Below are 25893 nucleotides of genomic sequence, written 5' to 3' on the forward strand. Positions count from 1 at the left end.
GAGTTAAAATCATGTCTTACCAATTTCTGCGAGTTTTGTGTGCCTGTCAGTTTCACGTTTTAGCCAGTTACAAGTTATACATTTGGCTTTTAAGAATTATTTAATGAACACACATGCTGTGAATGCCTCCGTACTCAAAGTCTCTTCATTAAAGTTCAGGATTTCCTCTCTGCTTCTGATTATCTTTAATCAGAAACAGAGAGATGTGGGAATTCAGGAGGCTCTTTACATGCTGCCAAAAGTCCTCCAAATGTTCCACAACATGATGCGTGTTACATAAACCTTCAGCGTAAAGCCATCTACTAGAAGAGCGTTTGTCGCCGGCAGGTTTGTGAACGCTTTATTGAAAAATATACAAAGTTATCACTATGTGTGTCTGAAAATAGAAAGTGAAAAAGGAAAAACAGCCTGAGGTGATTTTTTTTATAAACACACTCGCCATCAAACAAAAACACACGCATACACAGTCAGAAAAGATATTAGCGTTTAGAACATGTAACACAAAACATATGGGCAACCATGTGTGGATGTATATTGTGTGCACACACACACGTCGACACACAAAAACACACACAGCTGCCATGCAAGTCCCAGACTCCCTTCATAGCCATTTGGCGGAGTACGGTGTCCGCCCGGGGACATAAACGACAGGGGCAGATGGCTTTGTCTACAGACTGTTTGGCGTGTGAAATGGCAATGACTATTTCACCACTTAATGAGACTGTGATGCTGCAGAGAGGCACTACCTCACTGCCACAAGTGCAAAAATGCAGATGAAAAAAGTGGAGGTTCATTTTTGCCTTAAAGGACTTTTGCTTATTATCCCAACTATGCTCAGTGATGTCTAGTTTAATTTCACCCATTTGTTTTCCTGCCAACAGTTAAATGTGGAGATCAATAGAACTAATGTGTGTGTGTGTGTGTGTGTGTGTGTGTGTGTGTGTGTGTGTCACAGAGCTAGAATTGTGAGGTATTAAGCTTAGCTGAGCTACCTTGGCTTTGTCTAAACTCACAGCTTGTACAAAGAAATTCTACCATTCTCATGTTTATAAAACTACATTCCAGAATAAAGAATGGTCATCATCAACCAAAAGCAGCCATTCATAATTTAATTTGTCTGATGTGTGAATTATTAACAAGCAGTCCTAAAATGGTACTGATCCATCCAAACTTTGACAACCTGTGTATAAACTTAAAAATGAACGACTCTACATATGTTGATTAGGTGTATTTCTGATATTTGGACAGTAGATTAGATTGAATGTTTCCAGTTGTTATGCTAAGCTGAGCTAATTGCATCTCTGATTTGGGTATATATGATTGCATTAACCATTTTAAACCTTCCAGGGACTCTAGATTCAGAAAAGGCCATGTTGTAACCTTAATTAATACTCGTGTGGTGACAGCTTTGGCTTTGGCTGCATCTCCGCTACTCTCTGTGTCACGTATTGTATCCATAGATCTACAGATCTACACAAACGGAGGACCATAAAAGTGATTAAAGGTGCTGGTGGTGCTCATACCCTCTGACTGAGCTCCATACATGTTAAACAGGCTTCTTTCACTGGCTCACTTCCTGTATCCTTCCTGAATCCGTGATGCTTTTATTTTGCCAGCTGAAGGAAACACTGGCAACATGCCAGGAGACGTTTTGAGTTCGTGCATGTATGCAAGAAAGAGAAGCGATGAAGCCCAATATCACTTTTTTTTAAAAATGTAGACTTCACTGAATTCACTCTCAGAGTGTTTCTGCATTCATACAAGTAAGAGGTTTATGTAAGATGGATAGAGGGAGGGTGTAGGTGGGGGAGAAAGGGACGGATGCATAAAGGAAGAAGGCGAGCAAGGATGTGCTAGTCACCATGGCAACCCAGCTGAGCGGCAAACAGAGCAGACGTGAGGCTGACATGCCATCAGACACATACATCTGCTCTGAGTGGTCCGGAGGGACACCATTCTGTGTTAGTGGCCAGTTCCCCGTTTATTTTTCTCCCATTCCCTCCCTCACTCCCCCTCCTGATTCTTCACTCCTGCTGCTTGTCTTCTTAAAGATTTCTTTTCTTGTTCAGTGGCTCTCTTTCTCTCCCTTCATCTCCACCCTCATCTCTCTTGTCTCTCCTTCCTCCTCCTCCTCCTCCTCCTCCTGCACTTTGTCAAGCGCCTCCAGCTGAATTATGTCTCTCCTTTCAGTTTGTGCAACTGTATTTTTTTTTTACTCTTTTTTTTGACGTTAGGATTGAACACAGCAGTCCGAGTCGAATATCGTAATCTTGCTATAGTTGTAAAGGAATGAGCAAAACGAAAGCCAGCAATGACCCTATCTGTAATGAGTGTGTAGCCAAAGTCTGATCTATCTTATTCGTGTAATACACAAAAGTTCATCAACATCAAAATGAGAGAACAGAATTTAAATTTACAGCTCAGCTTGTCTCCAAAACTCCAACTGAGACAAATTCATCAATAATCAATCATTTTAATTTAGTGTGTTACCATGCTAACACTTGTTATTATGCACTCACTCTCCTGCCAACACATTCCCATTGTAGCCCATCAAATACTTTACACGTTGTGTCAGAAGCTGCTAGGACAAGGATACAAGCAAGGTGTCCTTTGGCATCGGTGCTTTGATGCACTGGCTGTGCTGATATTGAATACCAATAATTAATAATTATGTTTGAAAACGGGACAGTTCATCAACAGAGGGGCTGCAGTTGCTGTTCCTCCTTTGAGGTTTAAGTTCACGTTTTGCTACCCACACATTTAAGGCTTTAAGGACACGACACTTAATATGACACATTAACAATAATGATAAAGGAACAAGGAGAGCAATATTATTATTAATGATATCCTTTAATAATGACCAGGGCTAGGACTAGGACACTTATTTCATTGTTGCTACAACTCATCTTTCAATTCAGTTCAGTTCAATTGTATTTATGTAGGTGGTTGGAGGTTGGAGGTTGGAGGTTATGTTGGAGGTGAGCTTCCCTCCTTCCAAGACATCTACAGGAAGCGGTGCCTGAGGAAAGCGGGGAGGATCATCAAGGACTCCAGTCACCCCAGCCATAAACTGTTCAGACTACTTCCATCAGGAAGGAGGTTCTGCAGCATCCGGTCCCGTACCAGCAGACTGAGAGACAGCTTTTTCCATCAGGCCATCAGACTGCTGAACACGTCATAGACACCTCACCTTCACTACTGGAACTTTAACATTATGCACTCCATACTGTACAGTAATGCCACTGTTTTGCACATGTCTCAACTCTGTATATTTTTATATATTTTATTTATTGTTTGCTCTATTTAATTTGTAAAATATGTGTATACACACACACACACACACACACACACACACACACACACACACACACACGTAGAAAAATATTTAGTATACACATCCAGAAATGCATATACTATTATATATTGTACATATATTTATTAGTTTCAGATGTAGCCATTCTTGTATTTTGCTTGTTTACATTATTGTATTTTGCACAACTCTGTTGCTTGCACACAAGAATTTCACTCACATGTACTGTACCAATGTACCTGCACATGTGATGTGACAATAAAAGTGATTTGATTTGATTTGATTTGAGAACCAAGATTTTGGTAAAAGTGGGACAGAAAAACTCCTTTTTAACAGGAAGAAACCTCCAGCAGTACCAGGGAGGCTCAGGGAGGGGTGGGCTAGTTGGGGTTGAGGGGAAGGACACAGAGACATGCTGTCGAAGAGAGCCATTGATTTAGGCACCAGTGCCTGTGTCTGTCTCAGAGACGTCAGTATTTGATGACCTGGGATTGAGAACGGGGCTCACTCTGTGATGTAAATAATGACTCTGTGACACAAGATATCCTCCAGAAACTTTAAGGAGATTTTAGTTTAAATTCTGATTGTGAAACAGAAGAACTAAGCTAATAGCAACATTTCTCTTATATCCAGTGTGTAAAGTATCTGAATGACTTACTCTGACAGAGGAAGGTCTTTGCCAATCAAGCCAATACAGAAACCCATGAAATCCCGCAGTCAGCTGATGTCATTTTTGTTACTGTTGGGTTAGGAACCATGAAAAGGACCAACTGAGATGTTTGTGGGAAAATTCATGCCATCAAGACTTCAAAGCATCACGAGTAATTATTAAGTACTGAATAAAAGCCTGTTTTAAAGTTTGATTGCACTTGGAATCAATTAGGAGAAAGAAGGTAGAAAAGTAAAAAGAAATGACTGAAAGCTGAACTACCAGCTAATTCCATTGTTTTTGTGGGATGTGTTGACAGCAAGAATGACTCCGGCTTCCTCCATTAAGATTGTTGGAACACAGCTTAACAGGCTGACACAGGAGGAAATAACTCGGCTGGCTTGGCTTGGCTGAATTTCCAAGAGAATCTTTAGGATTGAATTTCCTCCTCCAAAAGTCTCGCGTCCCCACCAGCTGAAAAGGGGTGAAATCAAACTGGAAAAGACCCTTGATCAGGGAGGAAAAAACTTTTACTGTTAAATCTCCTTCAAAAGCACCCAACTCCACTTTGGCTGAGATATGACAGACAGCCTCCCTCATTCCCAGTCCTTCCTTCTATAACACTTCCCACATATCCCACAGCCCTTCCCTTTGTGTCCCACAGCACAGTTTTTTTCCCCTCCCTAACCCATCATTATCTCCCTTGCCGCGGCTCACCACAGCCGCATTTAAAGCTACGTTGTAGCCTGGCAGTAATATATCGGAGTTAGACTTGGGGCATCCTGAGCCACATTACAAAGAGCTAACAAATCCTCTCAATATTTACCTGATTATGCTGGCCTGCTGTGCTGAGTGAGGCAGACAGAGTTTTTATTTAACTTGCAGAGGATGACAACAGTGCAGAATGGCTAATAGGACCCCCTGCTAGCTTTGATAAGGAGTAATGGAGGGTGAGAATGGAGGATATGAGGGGGGTAATGAGAAACAAGTTAGGGTAGGACAGGGAACTGTGCAAGAGCAATGGTGTCCTCGGGATTTCCATATGCTTGTTTGTCATTCACCTAGGGACCATTTTTGATCCGAGGACACCACAAGGGTTACGATCGATGGATTGGAGCCAAAAGCAGATACTGCTACTCAGATTTTGGACAAATTGTCATGCAGCTCCCATGCAATATAGCCTAACTTGCTCACCTTAAAACCAGGTGGACCCATGAAGAACTATGATAAGCATATTCAACTTTTAGCAGTTGGCATCCCGTGCTTTCTTCTGTTTTTGTTGTTTAATACCCTCCTTAAGGGAAAGTGATTATTTTGCAGAGTAAAGAGAGAACAAGCAAAGGGGAGATGCATATTTTATCAGGGTCTTTGGAAGGTTAGAGGGAGAAACAACCAAACATGTCTTATCTAAAAGAGCTGGATCTGGGGTGACAAGAGAGAGCAAAGCTGGGTGTTTCCTGAATATTTTAGCATAAGTCCCAGATTTGCATTAAAAGCTGTGCTTTTTTCAAACATTGTTTTCCTTGAAGCAAAACACATTTTCTGATGCAATAACTCCAGAATGAGTATGAAGGGAAAAACTGAGTCATTCAGAAAGAGGTGAACGTCAGGATTAAAGGCCAGCGGAGGACAGGAGAGGGCACGGCACGCTGCGTCTGAAAACTATAAAACATAAGCTTTGATACTGGCTCTGAAACAAAACTTTGAGTTTCTGTTATTGAATGAAAACAAACATTCTCATTTTCCTAAGGGCTCTAGGAAGGTTCAGACAGAGGACAGGATTATAAAACTGGAGCTGGTTTTAAAACGTTGACGGAAAGAGCGAGGAAACACTGGATGCAAAGAGAATCTCATCAGACTAGAAATTTAATTAAGACAGAGAGTAAAAGTTCACGGCTTCTTGGTTTTGTTTTACCAAGGAAATTATGTTTGAATGGGCTAGAATCAAGTAGGGTACATGAAAAATACCCTTGACTTCACCAGCGCACTCAAAGACTTTACCCTCTGTATGTACAGGACTCTGCTTTCTGTGTAGTCAGAAACACCTCAGTCCAATCAAGAATTGTTGCTCTGATCTGAGTTTCTTTGATTTCCAAATACAACCACTTCTTAGTTAACTTGCACAGTTTTTTTAAATACTTGACACAAAGGCTATTCTATTCTATTCTATTCTATTCTATTCTCATTCATCTGTCTGAAGAAAGTTGTTTGAAGGTTGTCAGGCTGTAGAATGAATCTAAAATCAATCAAACACGTCCTTGCGGGTACTGAATGACACATAAAGTCCCATTTCAGATTAAATCTATCTACATATATAAACATACTAAGTGTTATAAAGTGGGACAGATAAGTCTTCATTTAGACAGTTAACAGTTAATATTTGGTGTGTGGTTACCAAATTATGGTGCTAAAACCTTTGTTGAGGCTTACCTAGTTTCTAACTTCCCCGCCATAGTCCTAGAACATGAGCAATGTCTCGACAACTGTAGTTTATAGAAAATCTTTCTGATCTTGGCTCAATGGAATTAGCTATATCGAGCTTTTCATACACATATACAATGACAGAATCGGTAATCTCTAAGAGTTGGTCTTGAGTTTGGATGTTTTCTATGTTTTGTTCTTGTAACAGTAACAAAGACTTATTTGACTCATAAATGCTTTTAGATCTTCTGCTTTCTCTCCACCTGAGCACCGGCTTCTGATTAAAAAAAAGAGTAGGTTATTTAGCCCAACTTTACACTGTTTCAATAAACTGTTGTGATATTTGTGTGCAACACCATGCAGCTGAAAGCGTTTACACCTTTCACCACTTACTGGCTTTTCTGCTGTTGTTTTAATCACATGAGACACTAGATAATCAGATAGGAGACAATGAAAAATAAAACTGATTATTAAGAAGGGAGCTCTCTGCAACAACTCAAAAAATAAAAGAGATAAATGAACAAAGAGACACTGTTTTTGTAATCCCGGCCACTTTGGTTTATTAATGTGCATTGTTGTATTATTTCAGGTCAGATGCTTTTTCTCTTTATTAGCCATCCACTTAGAGTTCCCTGAGGCATCACATCATCTGCAGTACATTCAAAACAAACCAGCTTAAATAAAATATCACCACATCGGCTTCCATTATGCAGATGAAACCATTATAACCTCATTAGCAGCCACAGAGGGTTAAAAACTGGACCATTCAATCATCCAGCGAAGGTAAATCCTTGAACTGAAAACAGAACGGGATTTGAAATGTCACAACACGATCAATGTATTACATTTAGCTTAAAAAATTTCAGAAACAGTGTTGTTTAGAGGCATTGTGCTGGACGACGTTGCTCCAATTTTAGGGTAAAGCTAGGCAAGGACGCACATATATTGGTGCATATGCTTGCCTGCTTGGAACATCTAAATATAAACACCCAATTAAGCACATTCAGTTGGCTTGTCACATTTACATATCATTTTCTGCAGAGTTGCTTGACTGTAAGTACTCAGCTTTCTGCTATTATAAATAAACTGAGGCTGCTTAATGTTGCAAATGAGTCACTCAGCACAGAGCTGCAGATATGATTGTAACCAAAACCTATTTACATAAAACCCCTGTATCCCTGGAGAGCACCCACGCAACACTATAAACTGCAAACCAATTACAGATTTGCAGATGTGTCCCATGTCACACTAACTATAGGAATTACGTGGGGGATGTGTGCATTGAAAGCTTCTGTGTGTGTGACCCTGAGAGGAATACAGTAAATTAGATCAAACGATGCTCTGGGTTTCCCAAACAGGCTGACAAATGGATTCATCTTAATGCAATTAAATAATGAAATGAAAAAATGAAATGTTGGTGAACAGATAACAAAATCCACTTACAACCACTAATGTAGAGAGGAGATCGGACCCAGCATTTATTTCTGCTGAACTTGACCATTTCAGTGCAGATAGTGTTGTTAGTATAGCTGAGAATAAAAATAGATAGCTTGAACCTTTGGCAGCCAAATCCAACCCACCTTATGTTTATGTCTTAAAGAGTCTAAGATGAAGCACTAACCATACTAGCTGAGCTACATTGAGCACTGTGGCTCCAAGATTATAAGCAAAACCTATTTTGTGGGGATATAAACATATGAAACCTGCATTACATTTGATTCATCTCACAGCTGATTCAGGCTACTAAACTCTCTAACTGGATTTTCTCACAGTTTTTGTTTTTTTAGGTTTATATGACTGCAGATGGTTTTGATTTTATTGGATTTTTGCTAAAAAAACAACCAAAAAAAAAAAAAAAACCCAACAACAACAACAACAACAAAAACCAGCAGGTGTGCAATCATATTTTTACCTCTTTGGCATTTTTACTTCATTTTTTCAATTGTAGTAAAGTGTCGTGATTATATTCTTAAATCACAACTTCTTTTGCAATTCAATCATCTTTTTGAGCATCTGGTTGGATTTTGTGGAAAGGGGGAAAACTATGATAGAGCACAAAAAAATGCAGGAGAGACTATTTTATTTATTTATTTATTTATTTTTTACAATTCTTTCAAAATAAGAGCATGCAGAAACCAAAACAGAGACAGAGAGATATGATGGACTCTGAACAGTGATTAATAGATTAGAAAAAAACCTGGATTGGAATTGTTTGTGTGTGTGTGTGTGTGTGTGTGTGTGTGTGTGTGTGTCTGTTTGCATTTCTGTGTACACACAAGCTAATAATCGAAACATAGCTAACCTGCAGCTAGACAAACCTGGCCAAAAACAAATTTGTGAATATGTATGCGTGTGTGCAGCCAGCGATTCATTATGTCAGACAAGATTTTTGGCAAAAACAAACTGTGTCTGTTAATGCATGCGTGTCTTTTTTCCCTGGCGTTCTCCTCAGCTGTAAATCTCCTGTGTGTTTGAACTCCGAGCTGCTTCCATGACCCCCACGCTCTGTGACTCTGAGGTGATCCCTCATGCACCCATAATCCAGTGTGTGAGAGCATTTGAGTGTTTGTGTGCATCTAAGTGGGTATTTTGTGTGTTTCCATGTCCTGATCATGAAATCTTAAATGAATGCAAACTGCTGTTGGTTCTCAAAACCTCACTTAATTATATCAAGCTGCAAGACGCACACACAGACACACATACACTAGTAAACTCGACCTGGCTCGCCCAAGTCGTTTCCATACTGGCAAACATTATAAGGTTCTGACTCATTCTCTCAGTCAGTTTCCCCTCCACCTCCTCTTGTTTTCTCTGTCCACTTCTCCCTTTATATCTGTCTCCTTTTTATTTCATGCCGATAGTTTCTCGCTCTGTTTTTCCCTGATCACTCTTTTGATTTCCTTTGTATGTCACTTTCTTTCTCCTTCCATTAATCTGCTTTCCCTACCACAAGCAGAACATAAACACTCTCTCCTCTCCTCTCTTTCTCTTTCCCTGATGCATACCCTCGCTCTTCACTCCCTCAGATTTCTCATCTGTTTCTCCGAATATGGTCCTTTCAGTCCTGCAGCTCCAGAGGAGAAGGCAATTTATGGCACTAATGCTGTCAGATCCCATCAGTCAGGAGGACAAGGGAAGCCAGCACCGGAGATGCCTCAGATAGCTTAAAAAACAAGATATCACATTGCAGTATGTTTATAACGACTGAGGTTTAGAGTTAACATCTCACAAAATGAAAGCAGTCACAAATGCATGTGCAAACTGAAGGCCACGTAAGAATCTAATTTGCTTAAACAGAGTAAACTTGACCAATAAAAATGTGATTTTAGTTGAAAAGAAAATGACAGCTCTGACATGTGGTGTCTCAGCTTGCTACAGACAGGCGAGTGCGAGTGTGTGTCCAAGACAGCTCAGGCTGCAGTGGAGCTGAAACTTCTCAGGAACTTCCATCTGGTGCCGTTTTTGTTGTTAATGAAACATCTCCAATCTTCAGTATTTATCACGTAAAATATATATTTACATCCTTACATTGACCTTGACTCTGAAGTACAAATATACAGCATAAAAAAGGGATATTCTAAGCAGAAAAGGCTAAAATATATCAACTTTTAGTCTATGGTATTGATCAAACTACTGCTTCCTATAAATCCCAGTCATGGAACTTCACTGAAGGCCCAGCTATGCTGAATTGCACATATTTTATTAGAAACTCTGCTTTCATTACACACAAGTCGTTAATGTTAATGTTTAGTTAATTTCCATTGTTGAATACCACCTGGGACATCTGCTGTTAGATGCTGTTCAAATTTTGCGCTGTGTGTGAAATTACCTCCATGACCACACAAAAGTATAAATGGTTCAGTCATTTATTAGTGTGTGCCACACATTATTGCATTATTTGAAATGCAGCAATTTAGGCCCACAGCACTTTTCTGTAAAAGCAGAAAACTAGCCTAAGATAAGGAACAAGATCAAAACTGGGGGACGTCTTTGTTATTAGGCAATAGTGCTGTGAAACAGTGCATCAGCATATCAAGCTGCAGCCAACAGTTTTCAAAAGCTGTGACATCCCTTTTAACAAGTAAAATCAATAGAGTGCCCATTCAAAGTCATTCTACCAGCAGTAGCTGTTCTGTCTGTGTTTCATTCAGTGAAATGTATACTTTGCCTTATTATTATTTGCTAAATATTAATAAAAAGTATAAATTTAGAAACTGTTCAATAGCAGTCATCCATATTCTAAACTGTTTATACAGGTCAGGGTCACTAGTCGGGTAGAGGTTACCAAGCAACCATTCATAGTCACATCCTAACCTACAGCCAGTGTAGAATAGAGAAAGAGACAACCTATGCAGACACGGGGAGAACATGCAAACACCACACAGAAAGGGATGGTGAATTGGTGCATTTGAACAGATGATTTTCTTGCTTAAAGAGGTAAACAATGCTAACCACTGCAGTGCAGCCCATACCTACAAGCACTGATGATGAAAATGGAAAGCTTTGCACCTCTGCAGGTATGTAATTCTATCTTTAAAAGAGATATGATGGGCATGTCTGAGGTCAGTAAAACACACTTCAAAGGGTCGTGAGTTTTACTGCAGAGGGTCAAAGGTCCAAACATTCATCCCCCTGTAATTGAATTGGCTCCATGTCCAGCTCCAACTCCAACACACATGCACAGAAATGTACACCACACACACATACACACAATTAGACACATACACGCAAACCTAGTCACATGTGTAATCAGACGCACACACAGACGAACATATTGGTCCTCATCTGTGCCAGCGCTCTATTGACCCACATTGAGCTTTTGCCCAGCAGTCAAACGCCTCTCAGTATCTCTCAGCCCTCATCTGACTCACTCTCAGGAGGTTCATCAGTGCTACTATCTGCTGACTGAAGCCCAAAATCTGCCCTAAATATCTGGATCACACTGTCCGCTTAGCAAGAGTTTTTCAGCATCGCTGAGTGAGCTTTGCTCCATTTCCCATTCAGTCAATGATATTTGTAATCTGTTGATTTCATGCAACAGAGATGATTATTTCAGTCGTGCTCGGTCCGTAATGGCTTTTTTCTTTTAGGGTTTTAGGTTTTATTGATTTGGAAATTACTATACTAAAAGCAGGTAAAATACTTGAGATTAAGTCTATGTTGTAATTCTCTGAGAGCCAAATTGACACTTGTTTGCATGATGTTTGCATGACGTCTGCAAATATATATAATAATAGTTTTTATTCAGTAGGTTAAGCTTTAATTTACTGCAGGTTTTAAGAAGAACTGATCAAGTTGAAGTAAAGCATGTGCTCAAACTCATGGTTTCTATGCCTGAGTGTCCTTGAGCATCTGTGCGACATATATTTGAAAACCTGCTCATGCCTGTGAAGGTTCGTATGGACCACTGTATGGACGTCTAAGTGCAGCCCAAAATCTGAGGCTACATGGGATGCGTATGTGCCTGAAAAGTAAACTGGATGCTTGTTGTGTGTACAATACTTATGTCCTGTTGTTTATACTGTACATTGACAATCACAAAACAGAGCATCACTTCCTGTTGCTGTCAGGAGGTTGCCATTGTGTTGTCTAGTGCACATGTGTTGAACGTATTCTTCTAGAAACACCTGTGATTGTAGTATAGAAATATGTATTCACCCAATTTTTTCATATCGAGATCAAATTTGGTGAACTATAAATGTGAATTGTCTGTGAAGGTTCTCAGTCATCCAGGTCATCGTAGTCAAAGGATGAATGAGAAAAGATAAATTTGAATTAGCATCATTCCATAAAAGCAACGGTGACCTTTAAGGACTTAGTACGGTGAGACCGTCCAGAGACAATGCAACCCAGGATTTACAGCTGTGGTGCACCATCCACTTTTGCATAATGTGAACTGATGTGCATCATGAGACATACTGTTCAATAATCATGGCCAGTCAGTCTCCAGAAATAGATCCATTTATAAAGTTAATTGTCTACTTAGCAACCATACCAGAGAGACAGCTAAGTGACATTTAGCAGTGACTGACTCGTCAAGCTCATAATACCACATCTAAATCTGAATTTACATCAACCACATACTGACTACTTGATTGATTCCTGAATCATCCCCAGTGATAAAAATATATATAAAAATACTTGAAATTTAAATACTTGGGATGGGTTTTGTTCTGTTAAGTAACTTTGATGCAACGTCATTCAAACCAGACATTAAATCAATCGTCTCCTCTTTACAACACCACTACCTGCAATACATTTATTTCAGGAAAGTGAGGTAAACAACAGCTAAGAAAGAAGTCATGACCAAATGGGATAAAAGGCAGTCAGTCCCACATTGATGAGATGCGATGTGGTCCATTAAGTTAAAGTAAGCTGAGGGGATAAATCGCTGACCTTGTTGCTTTAATGAAGGTAAATCTGGGCTTTTTATTCACAATGTTACATTCTTGTTGGAGTGCATACAGAGTTTTGTTAGTGTGTTTGGTGTATGTGAATGAGAGCAACATTTTGAGTTCCAGTGGTGGAGCTGATCACCATTGTGCATAAATTTGCATGTCAATCAATGCAGCTGTTCAGCAACTAGAAGTAGCTTCTCACCGATTAGTTGATTCCTTTCATAATTAAGGGAAAATGTGTGTAAAATCACAGACGAGCCACCATCAGAGATCATTGGTGTGCTGTGGTTGATTTTTGTTTTTGGTGTAGCTGTTTTCCTTTTAACTGTTTTAGTTAGTAGCTGCTTACAAATCACAGAATCTCTGTTTGTTTGTTTATTTGTTTGTTTGTTTTTTAATATATCACAGAAGAGAAAAATGCAAAATTTTATGATGAAATCATTAAACTTCAACTATAGACACACAAATTTTGAAAGTTCATACAATTAACCTTTTGCAAGCTGCCTTGACAACGCTGACCTTTGAGTGAACGAGGCATCAAAGAGTTCAAAACTGAGAAGTCTGATGCAGATTAGTGGCTGTGCTGCATCAAGAAACAGTCATGGTTATGAAGACTGTAACAAAAAGCATATCCTTTAAATATAGTGAAGAAACTTTAGTGCCCCTGCTAGTAAGTTTAAAATGCCAGAATAAAATACACACATTAAGAAAATGAGGTGTTCGAGTGTGCTGTTGTGTCAGCAGTTAGCTCGTCAAATATTAAATGTACAGTCATATTAAAGCAAGCAAGAGCAACAAAAACTGCACAAGAAATGATTACAATTATTGCATGATGAAAGAAAATACTCAGTGCAGAGTAGGTGTAAGCACAGAGAATTTGATAATGCATGATTAATATAGCATATTAATAATTAATAATTATTAATTAAGTATATTAATCTTGAGCTGCATCGACTGTGCTGCGGTAATAGTGCCTGTTTCAAGTTACATAAATGCAAGCTTACCACAGCTGCAGTGCTGCATATCGGCCGATCTCAGTACCAGCCAACATGCGCTGATGAGGGTCCACCTGGCCCACCAAGTACAGCAGCGTTACTAAATGTACCCGTGTTTAAATGCATGAATAGTTAAGTATTTGTTTTTCAAAATAAATGGATAAATAATAACATATAATATAATAAAAATTAAAATAAAATAAAATATTAGGTGATCAACAGCCTCAAAGACTTCATTTATTGCATACTGAAAAGTACTTAATAATATAAAGATGAAAAAGAGGTCAAAACAATTCTCTCTTTAAAGTAGGTGCACAATGCGGGTATAAATGCAGTGAAAATAATTCTGTATGATTAATTGTATGATTAAAGTATATTAAGTTTGAGCTGCACTATAAATAATATAATAATTGATTGAGTGATTGATTGATCATACTTTATTCATCCCGAGGGAAATTGGGATGTGATTGGATTGTGGTAATGCCTTTGTTGAGTTGTATAAACCCAAGCATACCACAGCTGCAGTGTTGCATATCAGCTGATCTCAGTCCAGTGTCAAGTTTTAACGCATTTTTGTGAACTTGCCTTCTCTAAAACAAACCACAATTTATTTTCTTAATCATAACCAAATAGTTTTAGCGCCTGATTCTGACCAAACTATGAAAGCTAAAGTGAAAACAAAACTAAACCAAACCAAAACTCCCACAAGGGACATGATGTGGTCTCCTAGTTGACAGCTGTGTGATCTATATCATCGTCACTCCAATTTCTCCAGTCTCCAGAGCTGTGTGTAACAGCACAAACACCAAAGCCTTACCTTATGTTTTTGTTCTAATCAACATGTTAATTGAGACTCTTTGAGGATCCTAGAAAGTTTTTCAGAGCTGGAGTGAGGGCTGTGAACAGCTGTCTGTGTTTTTCAAAAGTCAGTTTTGTTTTCTGAAAAGCAAACCCTTAGTTTGGCGCACAAAGCCGGGGCTGGAATGAATCTTACTATTCAGAACTCAGTCATTTTAAATGTGAAATGATTTTGCCCTCATCTGAATGTGGACAGGACTACAAGGCAATGTTTTGATCCACAGATGCTCTCTGATAGTTGACGTTCAGTGCTCACATTGACCTGAAAATGCTCAGTGGCTTACATTAAATTTTCATAAATGATGCACTTAATCCGTTTGACTTTTGACCTCCACCTAGATTCGCCTCCACAGCAACCCCATTGGACTGAGTCCCGAGGAAAGTTATTAATGCAGCGTGTAGCTGATGCCCGAGAAGCTAGTCGTAATGTAATGACACAGAACTGGTCCTAAATATGAGATCCTAAATTTAAGATAGCATCTAATTTACAGTTTGTTATATACATCTGAGAGAGTCTTTGTATGTGTTTACAAAACTTTGCCTTCAACTTTATGCATGTGTGTTCATAAAATCCTGTTTATTAGAGTCTGTGCAAAGTCCAGCTCTGGCAAATGGGGGGCCATTCCCTCATAAAATGCTCTTAAAATGCATTGTTTTTTATTTTGTTTCTGAGCTTTTCCACATGTTTCTAACCAAAAAGCAGAAAACTAAATCAGAATTTTGCTGAAGCTCCATTCAGCCTATCAGATAACACATTTATTTGTTTATTTTTTAACACAGTCGCAAATAAGTTAACCCGTTTAAGCCTCACACAGCTACATTTGTATTAAGTGGGTGATATTTTTGAGGCAGGTTAAAGCACACTAACAGAACCTGCTGAGTGGTTTGGTCTTGTTTCATATAGTGTTTGTATAGGCTGGTGTGACTGAGTGATCGTCATGTGTCATACCTGCAGAAAACCTCCACGCCATCCAGCTGGTAACACTGTCCTCCATTGAAGCAATAGTTGGGCAGCATGTCACACTGCGAGCGGCAACTTCCGTTTATCATCTGGTAGCCCACACGGCATCCATTTGGTAAGGCCGCTGGAGGGGCTACCACAGGGTCTTTTGGTACTGGAGCTCTTGCACCAGGAAATGACCCCCCAGGGAAGAATGAGCCAGACCCGGGAAGCTGTGGCTTGGAACGAGCAGGAGACCCAGCAGCAAGTCGGAGATCTTCATCGGTGTCATAAGCATCAGTTGTGGTGCTGTAGGTGTACTCATCAGCAGTGGGGGATACACCGTCGTCATAGGGTGTAAGATAGTCGTAAGTATCTGGCATTGCCCAGGAGGTTGTGTCGCCACCTTGCAGCTCATGGGCCAGTGATGAAGGTGAGGCGGGGGCGAGGTCTAGGTTGCGCCCACGAGAAGAGGGGTCAAAGAAGTCCACGTGGAGGACATCAGGGTTAGAGGGGTTAGTGGCGGCTGGGGGTGGGGCAGCGGTTGTGGTGAAAAGGTGGTCCAGGTCGAACACAGCTGTGTCCTTGGCATGGATCCAAGGTGGGTCAGTGTGTGGCTGACGCTCCTCTTCATCATCATCCTCCTCCTTGCCCTCGTCAACTCCCTGTTTGCGTGGGTTGCTAGGCAACAGATGCTCCGTCTCAGCTGAGTCGGGGCTGAGCTGTGGTGGAGTAGCCACACTGGCATCTTCTACTGTGGAAACCACCGTTTCACCAAACATGCCACTACTCTGCTCCTCCTCCTCGCCGCCACGGGGGATACGGCCAGCCCTTGGGGTCACGGTGCTGACTGGCTCAGGGGTGGCTGGGCTATTTATTCCAGTTACCACAGCAAACATTTTGTTGACTTTGATTGGCCCTTCCTCTTCATTAAGCAGGGAGGTGACATTGGACGCACTATCCGGCTCAGTGACATTGATCCCAACAGCGTTTCCTGCAAAGACACAGAAAGAGGTGTAAAGTAAACAGAAGGGAATTTTGGAATAGCAAAGAATTCCCACTTTCTGAACTCTCTGGAAGACGCCACTTGCAAAATCATCCAGAGTGAAGAGGCCCAAAAGTGTAAAATAGATGATCTAAAAAAAGAAAATTCTAATATTTTTAGTTTTCAGTTCAGAGACAAGGAATGTGGTTGAGTTTGTTAATTTTTTATGTGGGTTTAAAATGTAGTAAAAAGTTTTTACTAAGTAACATTTGGTAACAGCACTACAAGCTACTTTTTGATATTTTGCATTTTAATTTCACACAATACTTGATCAGAAGCCATCTGACAGACGTCATTTTTGACCACCTTAGCTGCTTCTCTTGCACAGCCTAAGTTTCTGGTGTGATTTAACTACCAATAGCATCTCTTGAAGTCATCATTTGAAAAAAAGGTGCCTTCAAGTTAATAAGTCATAATTCCACATTAGCAGAGTGCAACCTTTTCTCTCAGCAAAATCCGCTTCACTGCAAGAAAAAACAAATGGACATCTGTATTATTTCATTTCAGTTTAATCATATGATCAACACTGCAAAAACGAAAATAAAATACAGTTCTTCTGTCAAAAGCAGGTGTAAGCAATTTAGCCATTTAGCCCCCTTTAACTCTTATTCACTCATTACTACATCTACAGCGGCCTCTATGTGAACTGCAGCCAAAGCTGTCAATCGACTCTGTTAGCATTTGAAAAGTGGCCCATGGGAAACGCCGCCTTACATAAATATCACTCTGCATTATGAATATTCAAGCCATGAAGGTGATATAATTGTAAACACTGGGGTTTACCATTATGCATGAATTTCTTTTTGAAACTGTGAGCAGAGTCATGCTTCAGTACCGCTTGAATGAAAACATAGAGTTTAATGAGGTGAAAACAATTTAGCTCCCGAAAAGAGACAAATTTGCATCATTAAAAACCTTTTAACCCTCCAATTAACCTATTTCTATGAAACATAGCTGCTTTGACTTGTAGGACCTAAACTGTATGATTCTGACGCTGAGTGACTGCATTATTAACAGTGACTGAGAAATTCCATAAAATACACTTTAAAAAAAAACAATGATCAAACTATGTTAATATTCCTTTTTTGGATATGTTTGTACTGCTGACTAAAAGGTGATGATAACCTCAATTCCCCGAGGATCCCGAAAGCCCCAAACCCTCTGAGCATGTTTTGATTTTTGGATGATTTAATTCACAAATATTTGAACCACTTTGTCACAACTTCAGCAAATAACCCCATTTTTATTAGCTCATTATAAGGCTCTGTGCTCTACATGTATTCCTACACTAAGTTGTCCTTAATTAAATTATAACAAAAGAGGCCCAACAGGAAATTTGTGCTCATGGACCCCCAACAGGTTAATCCGGCTGCAGTTACCACAGATTATTAATTTAAAGCCAAAACTGCAGTTTTCAAATTTCTTTTGTTATCATCTGGACCACTGTGTACCAACATCAGAGAAAGCTGTGCTCTAAGACAGGTTAAAACAAACTCCTATTACCAGTGTAGTTCCTCTAAATTCCAATGCAACAATGGGTTTAATGACCACCATGTTATACGTTATATGCAGCATACCTGCTTAGAGTAGAGATGGACCAATCCGATATTACATATCGCTATCGGTCCGATACTGACGTAAATTACTGGATCGGATATTGGAGAGAAATAAAAAATGTAATCCGATCCATTAAATATCAAAAAAGCACCTCACAAAACTTGCAACATGGCGTAACTCGGCTCATAACCATAGCACGTCAGAGCAGTGTGCTCACGTGATAGAGCGGCTGTGTGTATTTGTAGCCTCCCTACCAAACCGGCATTTCATCTCCGAGGAAGTTATCCCAGAGAGAAGTAAAGCAAGTGTGTAAGTTCATCTCTGAATGTTTGTAAAGCATTCCAGCGTTAAGCTTAACAACCGATTTATGGAGCGCCTCTTCTCTCTCCTTCCCTCTCCTGTTGCTACTTCAATCATGAAACTGATCAATGATCAGCTGATCGGCTTTTCTGTCGCAAGTCCATCTCTCTTCTTTGTTTTTGGCCCACTTTGCACCAGAAAGAGGAAACCAGCGGCTGAACAGCAGCAGCACGTTTAACCTTGATAAGCTATTGTTAGAATGTATTTAATATTACTTTCTACACCAGGATCCTTTTCTATGCAGCTGACAACTGGTAACTGTGCAGGGGCGGATCTAGCAAAGTTTAGCCAGGGGGGCCGATAGGGTATGAACAGGGAAAAGGGGGGCACAAAGACATACTTTTCTTTCTTATTCTCATTTAAAATGTCTAGCTTTTAATAAATAATTATCTGAATCTTACACCCAAAGTTTTAATCTGATGTAAAATATATAGAAGTCCATTACTGTATATAGTAACTGTTAAGTCTAATAAACCCTAGTAAGCTATAGTACTTTTTCCTTTGGGAAGATACCATCTGTGCAGTCTGCAATTCTGTTGAAGAAAGATGTTGAATCTATTTAATTATTCTTGAAAAATAATTTATTTCTCTGTATTTTTTTTCCACACTGCATCAAATTAAAGTTGATTACGTTGATTAAGCATCATGAGGTGGAGGGTGGGGGGTGGTTCCCTATTTTTTTTTTTTTTTGCTGGGAGTTTGAAACCCTATTAGTTAGGTTGCTTAATATTTCTGTTAAATACTCTTTAAAATACCAGAATAGGAAGGATGGAGTAGGTTTAAGTTTATTAGATTGATCATTTTAGCTGAACTATGAAATATTTTGGGTGCAGTGTATTTTTTACATACAGGTATAACAGAATAGCTTTAGTGTTGTTGATTATTTAAACTTGAGTATGAACTTATACAAAATGCAGCAAGATATTAAAAAAGCAGTTTTATTGATTAAAAAACACTATATCGGATTCATATCGGTATCGGCAGATATCCAAATTTATGATATCGGTATCGGTATCGGACATAAAAAAGTGGTATCGTGCCATCTCTACCTTAGAGATTTTTACATCTGACAATCAGAAAGCTTTTAAGGTAGTTAAATAACCTTGATGAGATGAACTGTGCTGATAAAAAAGCCAAATCAACATCCAAAAGGTGGAAACTATCTTTTTCACCTCATGCAGTAACTTTGCCTTAAATAAAGCTCCCCTTTATGACCTGGCTTGTGAAACAGCCTTAGCTAATAAAAAATTGTGTGCATCCAGAAATAGAAGAAAAATGCTGATCCCAAATAAGCCGTGAGATCAGAACTATTACTATGAAATATTAAACCATCAAGGGACTGAAACAGGGGTTGGGAACAGATCACCGAAAACATCACCATCTTTTTGTATGTGACCTGGCCCTGTAAGCAAAGCAGCACAAAGTGAATGCTTATTTATGGGTATCTAACACCAATGTACTCTGCCTATCACCAGGAAGAGGCTTAAAATCAGATCATGGGAACACAAATATTGGCAACGTAACAAGAAAATCTGAAGGAAATGCAACATCTGTTGTTAATTAACTACATACATATTCAATAATGATTCAGCTGGTCCTGTTTGCGCTTTCCAGAGAATTTAAGTTTCACAAACCAGTGATCCACACAGTGACTTCACACGCGGAGCTTATTTGTCATTACAGAACGAACAGAGTGGGCTCAAGGAGGCTGGCTAGTAAAACAAATCAAAACGAGGCATGATTGGCTGTATCCTTATCCTTTGGTCGATTACTTCATCCGAGGGTGGCTTGTTGAGTCATGCAGAAAGCTGCTTTGCTGCCGCTCCCTCTTTGGATTAAAAGAATAATTCACTAATGTCTCTGAATGGTGAGGAGCTGGGATTAGGGATTACAGGACTAGAGAATGGAAGGGATTTGGGGGTGCCCTGCAGGGGGGAGGTGATGATCTTGGGGAGACTCAGACAAGACAATGTCTCGACAGCTGTAAGAAAACTGTAACCTAAATTTGTAGTGTAACATGCCATTTATACCGTAAATCATAATGAAACATTGCACTTCATTTTCAGAATGAGTATGTGCCAGTTCTTTCCAGTAAACCAATCACAGAGAACCTCCCAACTGATCTCAAACATAGAAGTAATGTTCTCGACATGACTCTTACCGACTGACACGTTCAGCCGTCAGTTGGTAAATAGTGGAATTTTTTTCACTAACGTCTCTGCTACTATATCTCCTGCTAGTTTTGCTATAAGCCACTAATTGATAATGAAGTGTTTTAATAGAAATTTACATTGGAAAACTGTTTCTTTTAGGCAGGTAGTAGTTTTATTCGGAGGAAAAAAAGATAAATGAATAATGATAAATAAATAAAATGGCTCTTCAGTCTCTTTTGGCAGAGACACAAGTCATATCAGGCTGTGACTCAGACTAAATTTGTTACGGCGATGGTTTGATTTAGTACTCTAGTTTATTACATTTTCCTAGATCCAACTTTCGGCTCAAATGCAATAGTAATGGTTCCAGTCAAAAATATTTTTCCATGTTAAGACGATAAGATTTCCTAATTAACTGACTACTGTATCAGAGACCAAGGCCTAGTCAGCTCCAATAGAAAAGAAAACATTATGCACAATGAGTTTTTAATAAGCACAAGATATTAAAAAGGTCTTCTGCATGACATATTTATCTGAAGAGAGATCATATCTGCTTTATAAGAAAAGATCGTATCAGCCTGGAGTTTAATATTAATATTGAGTCTGACTGCAATATTCACCATTTATTATCTGCACTCATAAAAAGGACTGACATCACATTTATGTAACCTGTTTTGGGCATGCACTAATTCAAGTCACCAAAGTTGAGTCACCAATGAGTGAATAAATGCACTGTTGGTCCTGTAAGGAGCTTTGGCTAACAGCCTCCTCCAAAAAGCATATGTGAGGATATCTGCGAGGATCTTTGCTGACTGCTGTTAATCTCAGATGGTGAGGCTGTGGGCATTTTAATCTCTAAACGTTTTCCTGAACACTCGGTGTTATCTCCACTTACACAGCGAGAAGTTCGTTAAATCTCATTGCCACCAAAATTTTATGACTATGACGAGATGTCTGACCAAAACAAACACACGCCCTTAGATAGTCAGAAGCTGCAATCTAATAGTGGCGTCACTTCACAAGTGCAGAAAAAAAAGAAACATCTGGCTACTGAATATTTTGGTAGAGAAAAAGATTAAAATATCTGAAAATTGTAACTGCCCAAATGACATGTTTAATTATTGAAAAATTACCACAAAATTACAAATAATGAGCCTTGAATATGATAAATAAATTAAAAAATTAATAAAATATGAAAACTGTAGAGATAGACTGGCAAATTTATGATTTATAATTAAAAATATCACATCAGCACACATAAGTATAGGACCATAATTCACCTGACTATGTCACTTCAAGTTTAAAGCTGCAATATCATGAGATTGGGGCCTGTTGTATGTAAGTTCAGTGTGCGGTCTTATCATGCTTCTGGGATCGTGAAAACCTGCAGATACTCCCTCAGACTCACAATTATATTCACTGTATAGTAAACAAGATCACACAGTATGTTCAAAGACGCAATACACTGCACTAAAACAAACTAATCCAAATAAGCGCACGTGCGTAAGGCTCCTTCCAAGCGGTCCTGTCATCATTAGGCAGTAGGCTGTCACATCAGCTGCAAGGTATTTGACAGGTGGAAGCCTTCAGTTTATTCAAAGATTCTTTTCTGGCGCTGCAACATTGAGCTGCATCTTTGAAGCTGCGGTCATTCTGGGGCTAATCCCTCCAGCAGTCCCTCAATGTACTGCTGTTTAACACATCAACTGAGCAGCCAGGGGATAATATGCCAAAACCACAATCTCTCTATTGCTCCCTCACACACATTAAAGAAATGGGCTTCACAGTAACTACACAAAAACATTTTACATGCCTAATATTTGATGCTCACTAGAAAATTAGGATTTAAGATGCGTGCATAAACACACTGCCTTTCGTTTGCTTCCCATATCTCGTGCTCTTTGCCTACACACACCTGATGGGAATAGACTCACCGCATGACAGCTTGTCCACATGAGCACAATATCTGAGACAGACAGACAGTATTCGACATAACATACTCCTCCTTTAGCTGCTGCAACAAACCTGATGAATACAAACCGTACAGGCTGAGAAGCAGACAGTAATGGCTACAGCACAACCGTAGATAATGACAGCAGGGTGATGGTGAGAGATGATGACAAGGGAAGAGAAGTAACACAGTGACAGAGGGAGGGGGGGGGGGGAGCTCAAAGAAAAACTAAGGGAGGGGGTGACAGTGTGAGGGATGGAGTGAGATGGTGAAAAAGCCAAAGTAAGAGTGACAAAGAGAGAGAGAGAGGAGGATACTTTCATGGTCTATGAAATACTCTTGGAGTTTTACTCTCACTATGTCTGTCAGTAGCCAAAGTGAAAAAAGTACACTGCAAAGATCTCCTATCCACTCTGTACTGTCAGCTGTCAGTCACCTTAAATCTAACACTGTTTCTGCTGGATAATATTACAGTATGCTTCTGGTTCAACAGGCAGTGCTTAAAGACCACTGGTGTGTGCATGCTTGACAGCATTTGCAATTGGTACCATTCAACTTACACAAAATTGCATTAAGTCTCCAAGAGGTTGAACTACTATGATCAGATCAGATCCAGAGTCTGTGACGTGTTTTGGAAGAATATGTACACTTTAGTTTCTAGTTCCACATTTAATATTCAGCTGTAGTCAACTGTACTATCAGTGCTTTGCAGTATCATAGGTACACAGGTCTCCACAAACATGTTGAATTAGCAGGGTGATTTGTCGTAGGCTTTCACCGACAGTAATTGCAAGGAGTCGTGACAGGCATGACCGAGCCTTTAGGACAAAGATCTCTAATGACTTGTCACTTTGTTACCATACGGGATGTAAAACAGCACTGACATAATTCTGTTGTGAGATATGAGTAATGACAGGACATTACGGAAACTGGATCTTAACATTGCTTCATTCTTGGCAGCTGTTTATGAGCCAGAAAAGCGTCATTCTGAATAAAAATGGAGGATGGGTGGAGCACAAAAATTACCGAAGCTGAGGCTGGCGTCGTGCCAGTCTCAAAAATTTTGGAGCTTGTCATTTGACAGTTTTTAGTGGAATAGAATAGAATAGATCTTTTTCCGTCACTGTTATAAGCACAATGAAACACAGTATAAGTCTGATTTGTAGGATTCAAAGAAAGAAATGAGTTCGGTTAGTTAACATTTTGTTATATGACAGTTTTTCTTATATTCTCAGTTCTTTGCACAAAGTAGATTTGTAATCAGCTCTCCTCACAATCTTTTGGGGTAACTTTACACAGATCTCATGTAGCCAGTATGCCGATATCCACTAAGCGACTCTACAAGAGCCAAACCTCTAACTTAAAGCCTGTTCTCTACTCTGCACAGTGAACTTTTCACCAGCAGTTTGCATCTCTAAAGCTTGAAATCAATGTGGATGTGCACTCGCTTTACTGACAGCTGATGCACTTTACTGACTGACTCTGCATTATTCAGAATAAGCATTTTTTTCTTACATCTTTACATATGCAATGTTGTGCAACCCGCCTACAGTAATTAAAAAATGAGTAAGGCACAGCCACAAAGTTTCTCATACTGTATCACCAATGAAAAAACACTCCAAAGAAGAGTAGAGCTGTTGCTTTAAAACTGTAGTTGCTTTAAAACTACTTGAAGACCTGTTCCTCTACACATGAAAGATAACTTTGAGCCCACATTCCAACTGCTAGACGCTGAGTACAGAAGGCTCATCTACAAGTTGGCACACTCAAACTTGTTTATGCACAATAACTTCTGCAGACAGAACTCATGCGGTCTGCTGTTTGAGACCACAGTGGTGTCAATGTGCCTCACTGTGCATCTGTGGACTGGGCTCCAGTTAAGTGCAATTGTCTTCCTTTCAATGGCTCATTAGCTTAATTGGATTAACGAGGAGGAACCGTTTGACAGACAGCTGGTTAAGGAGCTGCGTCTGTGACAGCCCGAGAAAGTAAGTTCTGCATCACATCGGTACACGGCATGTTTATCCCACAGTTGTTCTAATGAGCTGCAGGTAATGTAGAAAATTCACAATTTATACAGAATAAATATTTGCTATTCAGTGGTGGTATAAGTCACCTGAAGTACTTTAGCATTTTTAATGTGCACGATATCCACAACTAAATTAATAAATGGTATAATCAGGCTATGACTTATTGCCTTGTCTAAGACTCATACATAAGCGTTTCATTGTTTATGTTCATGCCTTCAGAACATAAGAGGAAACTTAAGAACAAAAGGACCAACGTTTATGTAAATGCTGTTACAGAGCTGTTTACCTGTGGGCTGCGATAACCCAGTCTGTGTATGTGTCATTAAAAACTCAGATCTCATTATGATTCGCCGATGATAGAAGCACAACCTCCAACAAAACTAAAAACTAAACATAGAATTTCCATAACACATCAAAGCAGCCACTAACAGTTTCATCACACAGTCAGTTCAGTAGATGTTCTATTGCTTTTAATCATGTCACTAGTGACATCTTCAGTTCTTTTATTGCACATTCAAAACTCACCATTTGTTGCTTGGACCTTTTGATGGTGTGGCTTTGCACCCTGCACTTTCTAGGATTAAGAAATGTTCAACCTCAGCTTTCACACCAAGAATAAATGGAAAGTTCTCAAAGTACACAGAAGAAATAAATTCACCCACAAATCAGCCGAGCAGGGTACATCATAGAGATCGTCAAATGTTTAGAGCAGATACTAAAATGGACAAAAGGCCTGTTTTACAGTATCATTTTCTCAGTGAATCACACCTCTAAAATTTGGTTGACATTTGAACTTTGGTATTAAGCTGAAAGTTGTCTCATCTTATTTTTAAATCAAAAGTGAGATTCGTGAGTTCATGAGTTGATAACATGGGGATATTTTTTTTTTTTTTGCATTTTAGCAGAGACTGTTTTGGAAATTAGTTTTCAAAAGTCCAACCTTTTGCCCCTGCTCAAAATAGTTTACTCTATAATACAGTAGGGTTTGCATTAAAAAGAAGAACTTAACCGAACAGCCTTATACCCGAGTAATGCCACAAAACTGGTTAACCTAAGCTGCAAGGTTCAGTCAGAGAGCGTCAGTACAGGATTTTGGACTCTGTCAGGGTCTGAGACACACCAGTTGAGGCTCAAATGAGAAACCACCGAAATAAAAGAGCCTTTGTTTGTTTCCCTCCCACTTCAAATGAGACAATTAAACAGCATTACGCAAGATGACGCCTCAC

General features: G+C 39.4%; 1 protein-coding gene across 9 annotated transcripts in view; it reads right to left on the reverse strand.

The window, feature by feature from the left end:
- The window catches only part of cspg5a (chondroitin sulfate proteoglycan 5a), a 58947-nt gene that overhangs the window by 20580 nt on the left and 12474 nt on the right, over positions 1-25893 (reverse strand). For all 9 annotated transcript variants that reach the window (XM_004560172.4, XM_004560171.4, XM_076890206.1 and 6 more), the window contains exon 2: positions 15581-16565. In XM_004560172.4, the coding sequence (XP_004560229.1) occupies positions 15581-16565 (985 nt within the window). The remainder of the gene's footprint in view (positions 1-15580; positions 16566-25893) is intronic.

The sequence above is a fragment of the Maylandia zebra genome, linkage group LG11 (genome assembly GCF_041146795.1).
Source record: "Maylandia zebra isolate NMK-2024a linkage group LG11, Mzebra_GT3a, whole genome shotgun sequence".
Taxonomy (NCBI): domain Eukaryota; kingdom Metazoa; phylum Chordata; class Actinopteri; order Cichliformes; family Cichlidae; genus Maylandia; species Maylandia zebra.